The 15,653-nt window shown below is 42.4% G+C and overlaps 1 protein-coding gene across 6 annotated transcripts in view; it reads right to left on the bottom strand.

Moving 5' to 3' along the window:
- The window catches only part of ARMC8 (armadillo repeat containing 8), a 60,668-nt gene that overhangs the window by 5,066 nt on the left and 39,949 nt on the right, over positions 1–15,653 (bottom strand). For all 6 annotated transcript variants that reach the window (XM_033068766.1, XM_033068762.1, XM_033068761.1 and 3 more), the window contains 10 exons: positions 14,073–14,133; positions 11,762–11,962; positions 9,767–9,862; positions 8,327–8,409; positions 7,973–8,054; positions 6,695–6,781; positions 4,637–4,729; positions 4,031–4,180; positions 2,258–2,353; positions 242–337 (listed from right to left, as the gene is read on the bottom strand). In XM_033068766.1, coding sequence (XP_032924657.1) covers positions 242–337; positions 2,258–2,353; positions 4,031–4,180; positions 4,637–4,729; positions 6,695–6,781; positions 7,973–8,054; positions 8,327–8,409; positions 9,767–9,862; positions 11,762–11,962; positions 14,073–14,133 — 1,045 coding nt within the window. The remainder of the gene's footprint in view (positions 1–241; positions 338–2,257; positions 2,354–4,030; positions 4,181–4,636; positions 4,730–6,694; positions 6,782–7,972; positions 8,055–8,326; positions 8,410–9,766; positions 9,863–11,761; positions 11,963–14,072; positions 14,134–15,653) is intronic.

Raw genomic sequence — 15,653 nt, forward strand, 5'->3', positions numbered from 1 at the left:
GTTCATGAAATATTTTCTATGTAGATCACTGTAATGATTTTATGGGAAATAACCCCTGGATTTTTATTTCAGTCAGTTCCTCTTTACATCTCTGCCATCCAGAACTGCACTTACACCCCCACTGGTTACAGAAATTAAATGCATGATAGTGAATAATTCACAAAATAAAATTCTAAAGCACTTTCCTCTTTTCATTCCTGTAAAAGACCAACACAAATCCTTTAAGAGAAATTCCCCCTACCATGTAGTATTTGATTTTCTGCAGGATGTCATCATTGGTCATAATCAGTTCTTTTGCTGTGGTGCCATCTGCTATATTGGCAAGGATACACAATGTCTGAAAGAGAGAAAAACTGGGAAGTTATTTGGCCCCAGATCACATTCCATGCCAGCTTCCCTGACAGCTCTGAACTTGGGAAAAACAATTCCTTTAATTAGTTTTAATATATTTAATCTAGAGTTTCCAGCTTGCTCACATCTAGGTCCAATGCCAAGGAATTACCAGCTGTGGAGAGCAGCCCCGGCCAAAAACATTCATCACCATTTTAAAATGAAGAGCAGCTCTCATTAATTCATTGCAAGGAAGAACATTTTAAGTCTCTTATGGAAATCTGTAACATATAAGAATAAATGTCCTGGAATACAAAGCAGTCTGTTCTGTAGCAGTGGCTGGGCAGAAAGGAAAAATAACAAACCCCAACCATTTCCACCTCCTTCTTAAGGCCAGGAAGAGGAGAGTCTTTCTGCTGATCTGGCAGAGGAGTAATTTGTTTTCAACAAGTCTAATCACAGTTGTCACCTGCAGAGGTGACTCCAGCTACTTCTGCAGCTAGATATTTCTTGTAAATTAGAGAAGCCATGCCACGGGATGCCCTTGAAGCACCCTGACCCACACTGGCACTACCTGCACAGAGCTCTGACTGCCACAGCTCACAGCCCTTCCCTGGATCTCAGGGGCACCAGCAGATGCTCCACAAGCTCTTTCCCAAGAGCTCTGGAAGAACTTGATCATCTTTACTGGACATGCTGGGAGGACACTGGAGCATGATCAGCACTTGTATGGTGCTTGTGTCTAAGCTGCACTGCACTGTGTCAGCAGCTGCAGAGACTAATTACTTCAAAGCTGCTAATTACATCCTGATGAGGCCAGCAGTGACAGAGACAAGCACTGTCCTGCTCCAAGCAGGGGTTCTGGTGTGCAGACAGGTAGTACTGGATCTTAAAATAAGAGCCAGCTGCACCACAGGGACCAAGGAAATACTCAACTCCAAAGCCCATATTCAGCCCCAGCCCTTTCCCAGGTATGCTGGTTCTCCTGCAAAGTAATTTGGATAGGCATGGCAAGGTAAGTATCTATGGCAATAAAGACCATTCCTGTCACCACAGCTTTATCAGGAAGACCTACTTAGGAGGACACATGTGGTTAGTTCTCAGCTGTTTCAGAGCCATGGTGTCACTGAACTTGCCAGCAAGAGTCTCTGGGGATTTATTTTGCTAATTTTGCACTTAAATCACAAAAGGAGGCCTGTTGGCCTTCAGCCTGTTCTTCCCTGAGCAGGGATTTAGACCAGCTCTACTCCTACACCCATTTCCCAAGCTGTTTGCTACCCACATCCAACCTAAGCCAAAACAATCCTCTGGCATCTCTCACAGCTCCTTACTGCCCCCATCCTTCCCCACCACACACCCCATATGAGGAAGGAGCATGGTTCTCTTCTCCCACTACATGTCTTGTCTGGCACAAGAGTTATCCAGCCAAATCCTGCCCACCTATCCTCTAATTGCTGTTTTAGCACCCCCACAGCAGCTGTCCCTGTACATTGGTTCCAGGATGCAATTCCCTGCTGGCCTTTCCTCTTGCAGATTGCTTTTCTTAAGTTTTAATTTGTCAGAGCAGGTCCCTCCCCACTTTTTCCTGGGCTCTACCAGGATGCTCTTTCCCCTGCTAGTGCTACTCTTCTATTCCTACTGATCCTTTCCTGCTATGCAACGGCCCTAATTTAATTCTGCTCTCACATCCCTCCTCTTTGCCAAACCTACATTTGCAAAACCAATCTGAATTCAGTTCAAGCAATTTTGTAACAATCCATTAGAAAGAAAAGCATTATTATAGGTACTCAAGTTATTCATCTGACAGATCTCAGTAAAATATTCACAGCACATCATAATCCCAAACAAAAATTACATGTTGTGAACAGCAAGCATTATTTGCTCTTACATTTTATTCTGCCAAGACAACACAAAACAGAAAAGGTACCTGCTCTTTGACTTCTATATTGTGCTCCCCTTCCAGAATGAGGGTCACTGCTTGCATGATTTGCTTCCCATGAGTGCTCATTATGTGGTCTATATGCTGCCAAAGCAAGGATGAAATACATTTAGTGTAACTCCCCACACAAGGAAGGGGCATTCCTGCTTGAATTACTCCAAGTGAGAAGTAGCAACACTGCACACAGAGCACTGCTCCCAGTTAGCTCTCCCCAAACCAAAAATTTATGACAGCAGAAACACTTCTGAACATTCTTCATGTGGAGACTGCTTTTGTCTGAGAGAGCATTGTATGGGCCTTGCTGGTGCTTCCCCTGTCAGCTGGAGAGGAGACACTGCTGTCCCAGCTGCCAGGCTGGGGACTGAACCCTCCTGACCCAGGCTCTAAATGTCTGAGGCTGCAGTTGGAAACAACCACTTCTCTTCTGATAACCAGGGGGTAACATCAGAAAGGGGTGAGAAAATGGATGTTTCCTCTCTGATATTGGCTACTCTTGCAGAGACACTGTGCCCAGGTCCAATAGCCACATTTCCAAAGTCTCAGAGAGGGCAGAGAAATAAGCCAGATGCACTGGTTATTGTCTGGGAAAACTGCCATAAGTTCACAGGGTCACAGCTCAAAGGTCAATTGATGACAGACTATGAACACCTACACTAGAATAAAAGAGAAAAGATTAAACAAGATCTACTGGATTAACTGATACCAAACCTCAGGAGTGGCAGCAAACAGGCACCAGAGATGACCAGCACATGGCACATTATAACTCTTTAAGACCTCGGGGATTCTTGTAGGACTTCTTAAAATTGCTAATAGTGGGATTTCATTGGAAAGCTGCTGAATGAGTTATTATGGAGTGAGTTTTGGCTAGAGGTTGAAAATGGCTGGTTCTGGTTCTAAAACCTGCCACAGGAAGCAGTGAAGTTGGCACATAGCTCCAGACAGAGAACAGTTAAGTGACAGTGAATTGTCAGGGTGAATTCAATGAATCACAGGCTATTAAGTATCTTTTCACATTAAGACAGAGCCAATTTTCTATGAAAGTTTACTCAATGAGTAAAAATACCAGAAGATATTTTTTACTGTGACCTTTTTCTGGTAGAAACACACTATGTGATAAATGCACAGGAGAGGCTTCATGGGTTTTTCCCCCTCAAAAATGTTGACTTGCCAAATGTCTGCTGCATGTTTTCCCCTCTTCTTCATAGGGGATTACCCCTTTCTTTTCCTTCATGAATATCTCTTTCTCCCTGTCAAAAAAACCTCCTGGGCTTACATTTTCCAACCGTTTTATTTCAGGGTGTAAAATGAACATCTGCAATTTTTAAGTGCACAGTCCCACACCAAATTCACAAAGCCAGTATTATCTATGCAGATGGATAAGAACAGAAGTGTTTTAAGTGCCAGGGAAGAAGAAAGAAAGGTATCTTTAAGATCTGGACCTTCTCATACACTGACTCAATGGTGCAACCCTCAGTGTTGTTCTGGACAAATTTCACAGAGAAACTGCTATGAAAATAATGCTGCCAAAAGTGCAATGGAATTTAACATTAAATGAAAATGTCTAGCCCTGGTAATAATTACAGTGTTTCCATGGATGCAAAGGATTCTTTCAAGTACTCTCTCACACTGATTTGCACATTTGCTTATAGATATTTGAATAAATCAAAGTGATGATAAAACAGGGAAATGTCTTGCACAGAAGCCCTGGATTAGCTGCTTGCTTGACCAGCTTTCAGAAGGTTTGTTTGCAGCTCTACTTACTGGGCGAGTGGAGAGAAGATTCCTGAGCAGTCCCAAAGTTTTCATCAGAACATTTACATCGGAATCAGAAAGCAACTGAAACAACTGCTCTGTGCTCAGACCTCGCAGGATGTCTGACTTGATCTTCTGTTCCGCTTGAAATGCCATATTCTGAAACAGAAACACCTTTTAATTGACTTTTTTTACATGAAAACCTGGGCTTTTACTCTTTTAGTAGATTATTCCCTACAAGAATATATCCTTCCTAAATTAATCTTGCAACAAGCTGTAAGCCACACAGTGAATTCAATTTCCACATTGTCTTATACCTGACCTGGTTATTACCTGCTTTTATTTGCCCCCCACACTACTGGCACTATTTAACTGCTTCTCTGAATGATCTTGGCAACAAAATTAGTACCAAAACTGAAGAATTTATTTTACTTTATGGACTAATGGATGAAATGTTCCAAGCTGGTGATATTTTTCTTCTGCAGTTTGGTGGAACAACAAGCCAGATTTCAATTATGTAATTTTTAATAACAATTGACAAGTTCTACAAGATCTGTTCACAAACTTTTTAAGGAGCACAGTCACAAGTGGTATTTCACTGGGGTCTCTACTCACCATTAAAGCCCAAATGCCGTTCACTCGCAAGGCAAGGTTTTCACTCTGGGTTAAACTACATAGAAGTTCTATGGCTCCTGATTCTAAAATAGGCTGAAAGAAGAAGGGGAAAACAGATACTTTACAGCACTACTTAGACTAACTGCACATATGAAAATATTAAAAATACATCTCTTTATATTTTCTTCTTGAGCTCACAACATGTCCAGTGCACTCACATGAACTGGCCATGCCACACTCCATATCCATGACCATTTAAAAGCAGGTTTTATGATAAAAATCAGAAAGCAGCTGCTTTCTCCTATGTCTGTGTTTGTGGAGACATGGATGCACACACATTTACATGTGTATATACATCATCACACACTGCTGTGATATTACACACATATCTGCCACAAGCGAATAGGTTTTCCTAGCAACTTTCAACTTGAGACTGCTCCCCAAAAACAATCTTCCATGAGCAATCACATCATTTTGGGTAATTAGAGGGATATATGTCACTGTTTAAAAAAGGTTAAGGACAATGAAAGCTACTCAACACCTTGCTTGACATTAAATCTTTGTGTCCTGTAATCAGATCAAATGAAAACTTCAGCATAATAAAGAAAACTGTAGACTTCTTGATTGAACTACAAAACCTTGTAACATCTTTAATTGAGAGGAAAAATATCAGTACATGCACTTTTCTTTCAAACTGATTAATGGAAGTGAAGCTTGGAACAACTGCTTTCCTCCTGAAATAAATTGACTGGTTCATCCAATGAAAACAAGAATGTGTGGAAGAGGCTGGATGCTGCAGGCTCCTGTCTGAGCAGCAGCAGGAGCAGTTTGTGCCCAGCTCACCTGGTCCCAGCTGCTCTGCACTGCAAGAACCTGCCAGGGATTTCACCACAGCCCCCAGAGCTGCTTTACAGCCTCAGCACTAGGAAACATTCCCAAATTGGAATGACTCAGCTCTTCACAGGGTACAACACAGCCACTTCAGCTTTGCTCATTTACTGAGGTGACTGCTGGATTTGCAAAATATTATGTAGAAGAAAAGGGTGATATGTAAAAAGATCAGATGCCTTATAGAGGCTTTCAAATCTAGTACTTCTAAACATTCCTTCCCCTTACAAAATCAATATTTTCTTTTGGCAATGATGCTTTTGACATGAACCATGTATTCTGACAGAAAATCCAGTATTTAACCCCAGTCTGAAGTGGAAATATGAAAAAAAACCCAAATTCCATCAAAAAAACAAACCCCAAAAAACTCCACAAGAAAACTCATAATAAAAATAAAGAAATAAACAAACAACCCCCCCCAAAAAAATCCCAACCAAAAAAAACCAAAACAAAAACATTAACACACCCCCACCAAAGCCCCAAACACCTGACCTGCTAAAAAAACAAAAAAGCCCCATGGCTGGTCCCATGGTCATTGAACTGTGCTTGGCATTATTTCAGTTAAATTTCTGTCTCACAGATGTGATCAAAATCACCAAAACCAGCTGATAATTTGGTAATCCAAAGTCTCCTGCAGGATCCCACATACAACACAATCTTGCAAATATTTTCTGTAATTAAAAAGTATTTTAGACTTGGCGAATTGTGGCACTGTGTTGATCTGTGTGTATGATCTGTATGAAATACAGACTCTGCAGAATCAGATATCCTGTACTGTTCATCTGAGAACAATAAAAACACAAGACTCAGCTATGCCAGCATTTTCAGTGTTACAGTAGCAGTAATTCTCTAAGACAATGGATCACATTGCAAATTATCAACGTGGTTTCTTCTTGTTTATTATCTTTTCAGATGACAGTGTTTTACTAGTAAAAAGAAAATGACAAAACTTCGTGTCTACTTCTTTTGAGACCAAATTAACTGTCACAGCACTGTAAGCAGATTTTTTTTTTTTGTTCCCAAGCTATCAGTGGCACAGGCTCTGTAACATTACAGCTCCTTAGCATGTCACAGGCATTGGGTGCCAATTAAACACCTTTATGCTAATTGAACAATTGTGTAATCTCACTTTAGTCCATCCCTTCTCCTTGCTGCTGGCTAAGTACTCACCTCCTTGCTTGGAGAGAATTCCAGAAGAAGATTGCATAGCGTGGAAGATGCTACTACAAGAATTTCATTTGGAGCATTCTGTAAAACCTGCAGTCACAGAGGGGAGAGAATGGAATTCTGTTGGTAGGATAAGGAAGAGATCACTAAAATGGAATACCTGGAACTATGCTGTAGCTGGATATTCCAGACTTCAGGAGGTGCTTTGATGCTAACAGTGCAGACCCAGACAATGATACACATCACAGGACAAGCTGGAGCAATGCATTATTTCACAGAAGTCACATGTGAGAGCTTTCAGTCCAATTTAGTAGAAATCATTGGGGACAAGCTCTGCCTTGCAAAGGACACACGCAGAGGAAGCTCCAGGAGGAGCCTCTCTGACCCCTCTGTACCTTGTGCTGAGCACAGCATAACAAATTTTCTAAGGAGCATCCTCTCAGAGGAGCACAGCCTGAGACAAGCTAGTCCCTTATCTCTGCCTGGATCTCCAGCAGCAACAAAACACCAACTCCTAAACCAAATGTGTTCCTCCCTTGTTCCCTACTGCCCACACCACCTTCTGTGCTCTGGCTAATTCACTTCTGAACAACCCAGTCAAGTTCACTTCAGAAAATTCCTATGGGTGTCAGTACTGCCCAAGCCTTCAGGTGTGCTAGCAGACTTGGTCTGTTCTGCATTCTCAAGTCTAAAAGAGAAACTGCTTTATTTATCTGCATTTATGAGAGTGACATTACAGGATAAGAGATGATATATCTTACACACTTGAATCTCACTTAATCTTGTGGAAAATTGCACTATATGATAACGTGTCTTTTTAAAGGTCTTTCTGAACTCTTGGGTTTCAGCTATAGAATTCGCAGTGAGATGTAAGAGTAGAGAATTACAGGAGAAAACGCACATCTAAATTATCTTGCAGGGCTTACAGACCAAGCCTGAACTGTGCCATCTAGCCTGAGTCTGAGATTCAGGGACATGTAGTGATTTCAGTGTCCTGTGTGAACATTGAGAATAATTTAGCTTCACATACTGATGACAAAAAAAACCCCAAAACAATAATGAAAAAAAGGAAACAAAAGGCCAACCAAAAACCAAGTACAAATCACACACTTGCTGCTGTTGGCTTTTGTTGACTTAAGACTCTCTTAGGAGAAGGCCACAGGATTTTGATTTCTAGGTAATTTGTATCATGATTCTACAGCAAGGCATACCAACTGAACAGACACCCTGTGCTCCTTGAATGGACCAGAAAACTCCAGGCACTGACTATTCCTCACTTACCTTCATTAAAGGCTTCCATACAGCATGATCCTGAAAACTTGTCCTGAGCTGCTGGACAGAACGGGACAAACTGTGCAAACATCTGGAATGGAAGAGAAATCTTCCCTGTGAGACATGCACACAGCTGTACACACCCTGCTCCTTCACAAGGATTACTGGGCTGGGAAGCAGGCCAGGAGAAGCCTGGGAGTAGCCAAGAGAAAACTCTGCACCAGCCCAGGGGAAGTGCCCCTCTCCCCCAGGAGGGTTCCCAGGAGCAGAACTGAGTTCAGAGTAGCTCTGAACAGTGAGCAGGGGCTCTCCCAGGTGCAGCACAGACTGACAGAGGTTGTGTATGGATGAGGACAGGCTCACCTGACTGCAGCCAAGCGCACCTTGATGCTGGACTCGGACAGGCCGTTAACGATACGGTCCATCATGTTCTCAGTCTCAATGATCTGGGCCAAAGAACTCAGGTCAGTGCACAACTCAACAGCATCCATGGCTTGCTGGGGTTTTGGCTACAGCACTTTGAATGTTACATAAAAACCTGCAGCTAAAACCAGCATGCCACACTCTCTTACTAGATTAAGTACAAAGTTTTGTGTATCTACCAACAATTCAGAAATAAAAAAATATATATCCTATGTTCCACTATGGCTTTTAATCACCAAGGAACAAGAATGTGATTTTTATAGATACATATCTACCTATAGATACACATACATATATATATATACACACATACATATACATGAATTACCTTTAATGTCATTATAAAACAAAAATGAGCATGTGTGAGTGCACACAATATATACAAACTACAGATCAGAGGCAGATTGTAGAGTTGTGTGGATAGAAAATATCCAGTAGCTCATCTGTCATATTTAGACAAGGTCAGCACAAACACTTAAGACCAGTATAAAAGGGAGTTAATATGCAGATGAATGATGGATTTTGCATAATAAATCAACTTTGGCATCTACACACCCACTGTTTATTAAAAGCTGTGTAAAAGAAGGACCCTCGCTACTAACTAAAAAAACAAAATAGGAGTTTATGGGGTTGAATTCTGGAGATCCTGAGTGGTTTCCCAATGATAAACCCTCATGATGTTATCTTTTCACTCTGTTTTCCTGCCCCCTTCCTTCTGCTTTTTCCCTTTAACCAGCAAATAAACTCAGAAAATATTCCTGTCTTCTGCACTTGCTACATGACACTGCAAATCTATGATTAATTTAAGAAAAAAGCTCCTTTTAATCATTCATTTATTAAGTTCTCTCCACTTTCCACACATTAATTTTTAACTGAGTGCTCCAAGCAACCAACCTCTTTGCTGTAATGCTTGAATCACCAATTCCTTTGTTATGACAGTGCAAGGCCCCTTGGTCACCTGAGAATCAGGAAACAAATTCTGACCTTGTTTCCCAATATGAGCAGACTTTCCAGGGTTTATTTTTTTAAACATTTGTTATATAATGGGATAAATGAGAACAGAGGTGCATTATCTCTCTCACAATACAGGTTTCAGAAATTTCTTATGAGTAGCCAAGTACCAAAAATGCTGAAGATAACTCCTTGTGCAAGTGTAGTTGATCACTGTGAAGACATTAGACAACTGAACTTTACTTTTGTTATACTCTGATAGCAAGGCATTCATTTTGTTTCAATTCCATGCAATCTGAAAGCTTGTATTAATGGAGGAGAGAGGTCCATTCTGACCTATTTATATGTGGAAAAGCACTGGGAGGGTGGGAATTGCTGCCTTCCAGCTGTCCCTTGGCTGAGCACTCACCCCAGGCCTCCCCAGCTCACCTTTTTGCGGATGTCCTCGTCGTTCGCCCCCAGGGACGCGTAGAGCTTGAAGGCGGCCTGGCGCAGCTCGTGGGCGTGCTTCAGGTCATGGTCCAGCTGGGAAATACAGCACAGGCACCAGGATCAGCCACCAAAGCAGCTGCACTGTCATACCCTGATATCTTCTGAACTGCTGCTTACCCACTCTCTTTGTCTGCCACCCCGGGGGAAGCCAGAAGCACAAAGTGCTGCTCCCTGAGCTCGTGTCCACATTTACCAGCTCAATGCAATAACCAGAGTTAAGTTCTCTGTAACTCTCTGTTGAGTTACAGAGAAGACAACTTCATCTTCAATTTGAGGCCAAAACAAGGTTAAGACTCTATCAAGCCTATATTCAGGTAAAAGCTATTCTTATCTCCCAAGAGAAAATTACAGGAACTAGCCAAAAGAAGTGAAAACACTGGGAGAATCAAAGCAAGTTTTATCAAGAGAACTGAAGCAAAAGCAGGAGCCCAAGTTGGTCTCTAAATCTCAGGTCATATTAAGGAGGAAGAGGTTGGGTATCAGGAAAAGGTTCTTCCCCCAGAGGGTGCTGGGGCACTGCTCAGGTTCCCCAGGGAATGGGCACAGCCCCAAGGCTGCCAGAGCTCCAGGAGGGTTTGGACAATGCTCTCAGGGATGCACAGGGTGGGATTGTTGGGGTGTCTGTGCAGGACCAGGAGCTGGATTGATGATCCTTGGGGTCCCTCCCAGCTCAGAATGTTCTGTGATTTGATGACAATTAATGGAAGCACTAAAGGCATCATAAAATGTGTTTGAAGTTGACCCTGCTTGGAACAGCATATTTGAGCTCTCAGATCTCCTCATGTTCTCTTCACTGAGAATAATTCTGTGACTCTGACTGCCCTCAAAACTCTGTGCCAAAGTGTTCTACAAAACAATGCAATCTTCAAAGTCTACATAAAATGCCAGGAAAATGACAGTATAAGGTAGCAAAGCACTGAAATAAAAGAAATGTCAAAAATTAAGCTCTATGAGCAATTCTCTCCAGTGCAGCTACGTTGGAGCAGGATTATATAATTGTTATAAATATTTTAAGCAGACAAGTTCTCTGTTTGTCAGATTTCTCACTCGCTCCTCGTGTAGTTTTACCTTACAGGGTGCAATTCCAAGCACTCTGTCCAAAGCCAGCACCCTGGATTTCCAGCTGGCTGCTTCTACAGACTTACTGCACACTCAGAGCACTGTCATAATATTTAGAATTGCCCCACTCACTTTTGGAACCTGATCATATTTTTGATGCTACAGCCAACATCCATTACTCCTCACTAAGCTGCTAAACTTCTTTTTGTTCTGTTTTTTATACTGTAATTATATTTTCTTTTTTTTTTATTTCATTTGCATTTTTACAGAGAATTTAAGGGGTTCTCTAGGCAGAATGAACCCCATTCAACAAGAGTCAGAGAAGTGAACCTGTCTCTCGTGCCAGTTTCAGAAAAAAGCAAAGCTCTGTACTTCTTTGGGTACTTTGTAATCAGACTTAGTAAGACTCCAAGGTACATCTGGTCTCTGTTTATCCAAAGTCTTGCAAGTGCAGATAACTCATAATATGAAACAGTGCACGACATCCCCATTTTACTGCTTTAACACAACAGAACCAGCTCTGAACTTCAGATTTTCCACAAACCTCACCTAAGAATTGAAAATTAATCTCTCTTCACATGGACTATTAACTCTTATGAAGCTGAAATGTGCTGGTTCCTGAAGGCAAGATGTTTAAATTTAGAGGATGGGAAGACCAGAAATACACACTTTTGTGTGGTTAATGAAGTCTCCAAAAAAGTAGTGACTTGGAGAGTAGAAACATCAAGAATCAAGTCCTGCTGGACCTCTGGTCACCTTTCAACTGAGGATCTCAGGCATGAGGTTTAAACAGAATTAAGAAAACCCATCCTGAGCTCATTTATGTTTGGGTTTGGCCACGTGTGCAGGTTCAGAGGTGGGTCAGGGACGCACCCTCTTGATGTCGGCGATGGCGCTGACGGAGCTGGGGTACTTGAAGTAGTCGGCGAGCATGACGATGAGGTGGTCGGTGATGCTGGCCATCCTCTGCAGCTCCACGTCTGTCTCTATCAGGTAGGCCAGAGTCTCTGCCCCCTCCACCCTCTCCTCCAGCAGCCTGTCCTTACTGCACATCCGAACCAAGCATGGCAGAGTCTGCAGACGTTAAAAAAAAAGGAGTTTCTAGTGCAGTTACCTTGATAAAGAAACTCCAGAGAAATGAAACAACTGTCCTACAGCAATGTTCTGCACTGTTCTTCAGTAAGAACTTTCATACACACACATTTCAGTGGGTTCAGAGACAGCACACACAGAGGAATTGCTCAGGCATCATGTACTTTCAAACAACTTCTCACAAAAATGATACGTTTACAAGTGATCATGGACAAAGTTTGACAAAACTTAAAAAAAAAAAAAATTTCCCTCAAAAGTTGATATTTGCACAAGCTTGTTCTTACTACAAACCAGAACCAAAAGTACCCAAGCTGCCCTCAAGAAGTACTTGACCCCTCCTGCCCTTCTATGATCCAGGATTAACTACGGACAATGCAGTCAGAAATAATCTCAGGGTTCCTTTCCCACACATTGGCTGCCTGGAGCAGAGGGCAAGGGAGGAATACTCCTCAGCAGCATAGCTGATCAACCAGAAAAGAAGCTAACCTGGGATCCAGGTCCATTCTGCCCTCCCTACCTTGGTTACACCCACACAACAGTTTTGTTACACGTTCCCTAGTCAAACATAAAAACTATTCAAGTCTTTCTTGATCTGAAGCTCAGTGAAAAACACTAAATTCTGGAACGGTCAATTCTCCAAGGGTTGTGACTCTGCTCTCTCAAATCTTACCAAATATGAAAACAGACAAGGAATAACACCAAGGTTTGTGCTTGTGCAGCACCACAAAGTTCAATTCTAGTGAATGTGGCTCAGAGTTATGTTTTGGGGACCTGAAATAACATCTATCCATTGATTGTTCAAATTATTGAATAGATAAATATCTTATCTCCATTGCACAGGAAGTAGGACTTGCCTACATGTTTTAGAAAGCCTAGATGCCACCTCAGAGATTATCACTGAGGTTGTGAATCTTGCAGCTAATCCAGTGAGCCAAAGCACCCCTTTCTGCATACCTTGCCTTGAGCAGGCAGGGAAGATTGTACATAGGCTCGCAAAAAATTACATTCATGTGGAGTGAGAAAAAAAAGAAGTGGAATACCATGTCTAAATCACAAAGACAATGTACTTCTTAATTGCTTCCAAGGTCAAATGGGCTGAAATGAGCTATTTCTTAGAATTCAAGGGCTGGGCAATGTTAAGTCACTGGCTGCATGCACCCAAGAAACACAGATCTCATGTTTTTCAACACTAAGCAATTCCATCTGCTTAAAATTAAACAGAAGCAAGAATTCTGACAGATTTTAACTGTTTCATTGGTCCTACAGGTCAATACAGTGCAATTAATACACAGGAGTAGGGGGCTGTGTAGAGGTGTAAGATGAAAAGCCACAATGCACACCCGGCCAGCAGATAAAAGTCTGGAAAGGGACTGTAGAGATGGAATATCTGATTTTCATGGCATGGCTGGGATATATCTGGGTTATCTGGACAGTTTCATTATTAGGATTCCAGAGAAATCATTTTCCTTCCCATCAAATCCATTATTAACTGGTCTCCTCTGCCCTTCTCAAGGCCTTCTATTTTTTCCCCGTGTTGCAGGCCAACCCACAACTCAAACTGAGCAATGAAAGTAAATTAAAACCATTTTGGAAACCCACATCCCTGACTGGCCCCCAAAAGCAGAAAGTTTGATAGTAAAGGGTCAATAATCCTGAATGCTAAAGGGGCCATCACTTTAGTTCAGCAGAGGTCAAAGGATTTGTGCCTGGATTAACCACAGGGGCACTGAGTTATCTTGCAAGTATGAGTTCCTGGAGGAGGAATCACCGGGGTGGTTTGAACAAGGCAAAGGTTCTGTGCCTTCCTTCTCCCCTCCCTCTTTTGTCTATTCTCAAGTACTACTACACATTTAATTCCAGAGCCTCAAACATGGATTTGTGCTGAAGCAGCTTCCATGACGAAAAAAATGCTGCTGTTGGTGCTTTGCAATATTTAGCACATTCAGTGCTACCTTTTATACGAGAAAATAAAACAAGGATAGACCCACATGAGAAAATCTCTTGAACAGAGAACTGTTTAAAGAGCTGCTATGGCTAGAACAAAAATAATTATTCTGTATTTACTAAGTGGTTGAAGCAGGACACAGCTCACCTTCAGAACGATGCAGGGATCGTCCGTCCGTATTGCTCCGGCTCTGCACATGGAAGTAAGGCTGCAACAACACAAGACACAGTCACCTCCCACAGCTTTGATGCACTTCAGCTGCTGCAGAACACCTGTCCTAATGAAACATCATCCCCTGTGTTGGATTTAAATATATCAGAGCTTACTAGGCTTGGGCATACAAACTCCTACAGGTGCACTTGGAGGCAGGTTTGCAATGCAGGACCCTTGCTGGAGCACTGATCAATACACAGAGCACACAGCAGCCCCCAAGGGTCACACGAGCACCCTGACAGCCCCAAACCCAAAAGGAACAACCTGCACTAACAAAAAGGTGCAATACACTCAGATATTCCTGTAAGTACCTGCCCCTGGGGTGTGCAGCCACCAGGAGAGAACCAGCACAGGAACACAGCCTGACAGCTCAGGCACAGACACCCAGCCCAGCAGAGGTGGAACTGCTGTGCTGCCTGTCCACTGGCAAGGTTTCACACTCTGCAGGAACTAGCACACCCTCACTAACAATGAACCCAGCCAAGGCTCTGACACTACACCAAGTCAGCATTTGTTCTTATTAGACAACAGCTCACAGTGGATATGACAACCACAAGGTCTCACCAGCACACAGCATCAGACAAATTCCAAGTTCTTTGTTAATGTACTGGTAAAGTGCCCCAAACTACCAGAAATGCAAAACAGTTCACTCACCAAAAAAGTGTTTTACTTTGAAGTGGTTTTGTTTTTACCTGCTCTGCCACAAGGCAGTGGAATGGAGCTGGAGGGGAACTGCTGTGCACCAGTATCTCTTGTTTTAGCTTCTGAACTAACCATTGGAACTTGTTTTTAACCATGCCACAGCGGAGGTTAAAAAACAACTGCATTTCAGTAGAGGTAACTTAAAACTGACATGTTTGTACCCTCAGTTGGAGAGGCTGAAGTTCTACTCAGGGTCAATCAGAACTGCTCAGCTGAGGAGCAGCAATATGCTCATACAACCATGGTGTGTTTCACCACAACCCTGAGCTCCTTCCAAGGGCCCAGAGTGAATTATTTCACCTCTTCGAGACAACAACACTGATGCTTGTTCTGACTACAGCCACAGCTAAAAATCCCACAATCTGAACTCTTAATAAATTATTTCTCAGAAAGTAAGAGGTAAGACTTAAATGTTAGCACAGAGATCATCTGCTAAACTTTTACTGCCCAAGCCTTGCAGTTGACAACTGCATTTTCACACCTTCATTATGAGGAGGAAAGCACCCATCCTGCAGCTGCCATTTAGTGTGGTGAGACCCTATTTGCCAGGCAAAGTAGCTCTATTTCAGTCATGAAAGCAAGTAATTTTTGACTTCAGGTAACATAGGCTTGGCTTAGCTGGAAGCAATGCTGGTGATTTTAGCAGGAAAGGTTACTGCTCCACTTGTAGCTGCACAGCACTCTCCCAAGGGCCATCCTGCTCTTCCCTCTGTCCCAACACTGCTGCTCAAGGCAAGGATCTTTGCTCCATTTCAATCAATAGGATTGAAATTTTTACTTCCTTGAGTCTCCAAGTATAGTTCAATTGTTGAG

This window comes from Catharus ustulatus, chromosome 10 (assembly GCF_009819885.2).
Source record: "Catharus ustulatus isolate bCatUst1 chromosome 10, bCatUst1.pri.v2, whole genome shotgun sequence".
Classification (NCBI taxonomy): domain Eukaryota; kingdom Metazoa; phylum Chordata; class Aves; order Passeriformes; family Turdidae; genus Catharus; species Catharus ustulatus.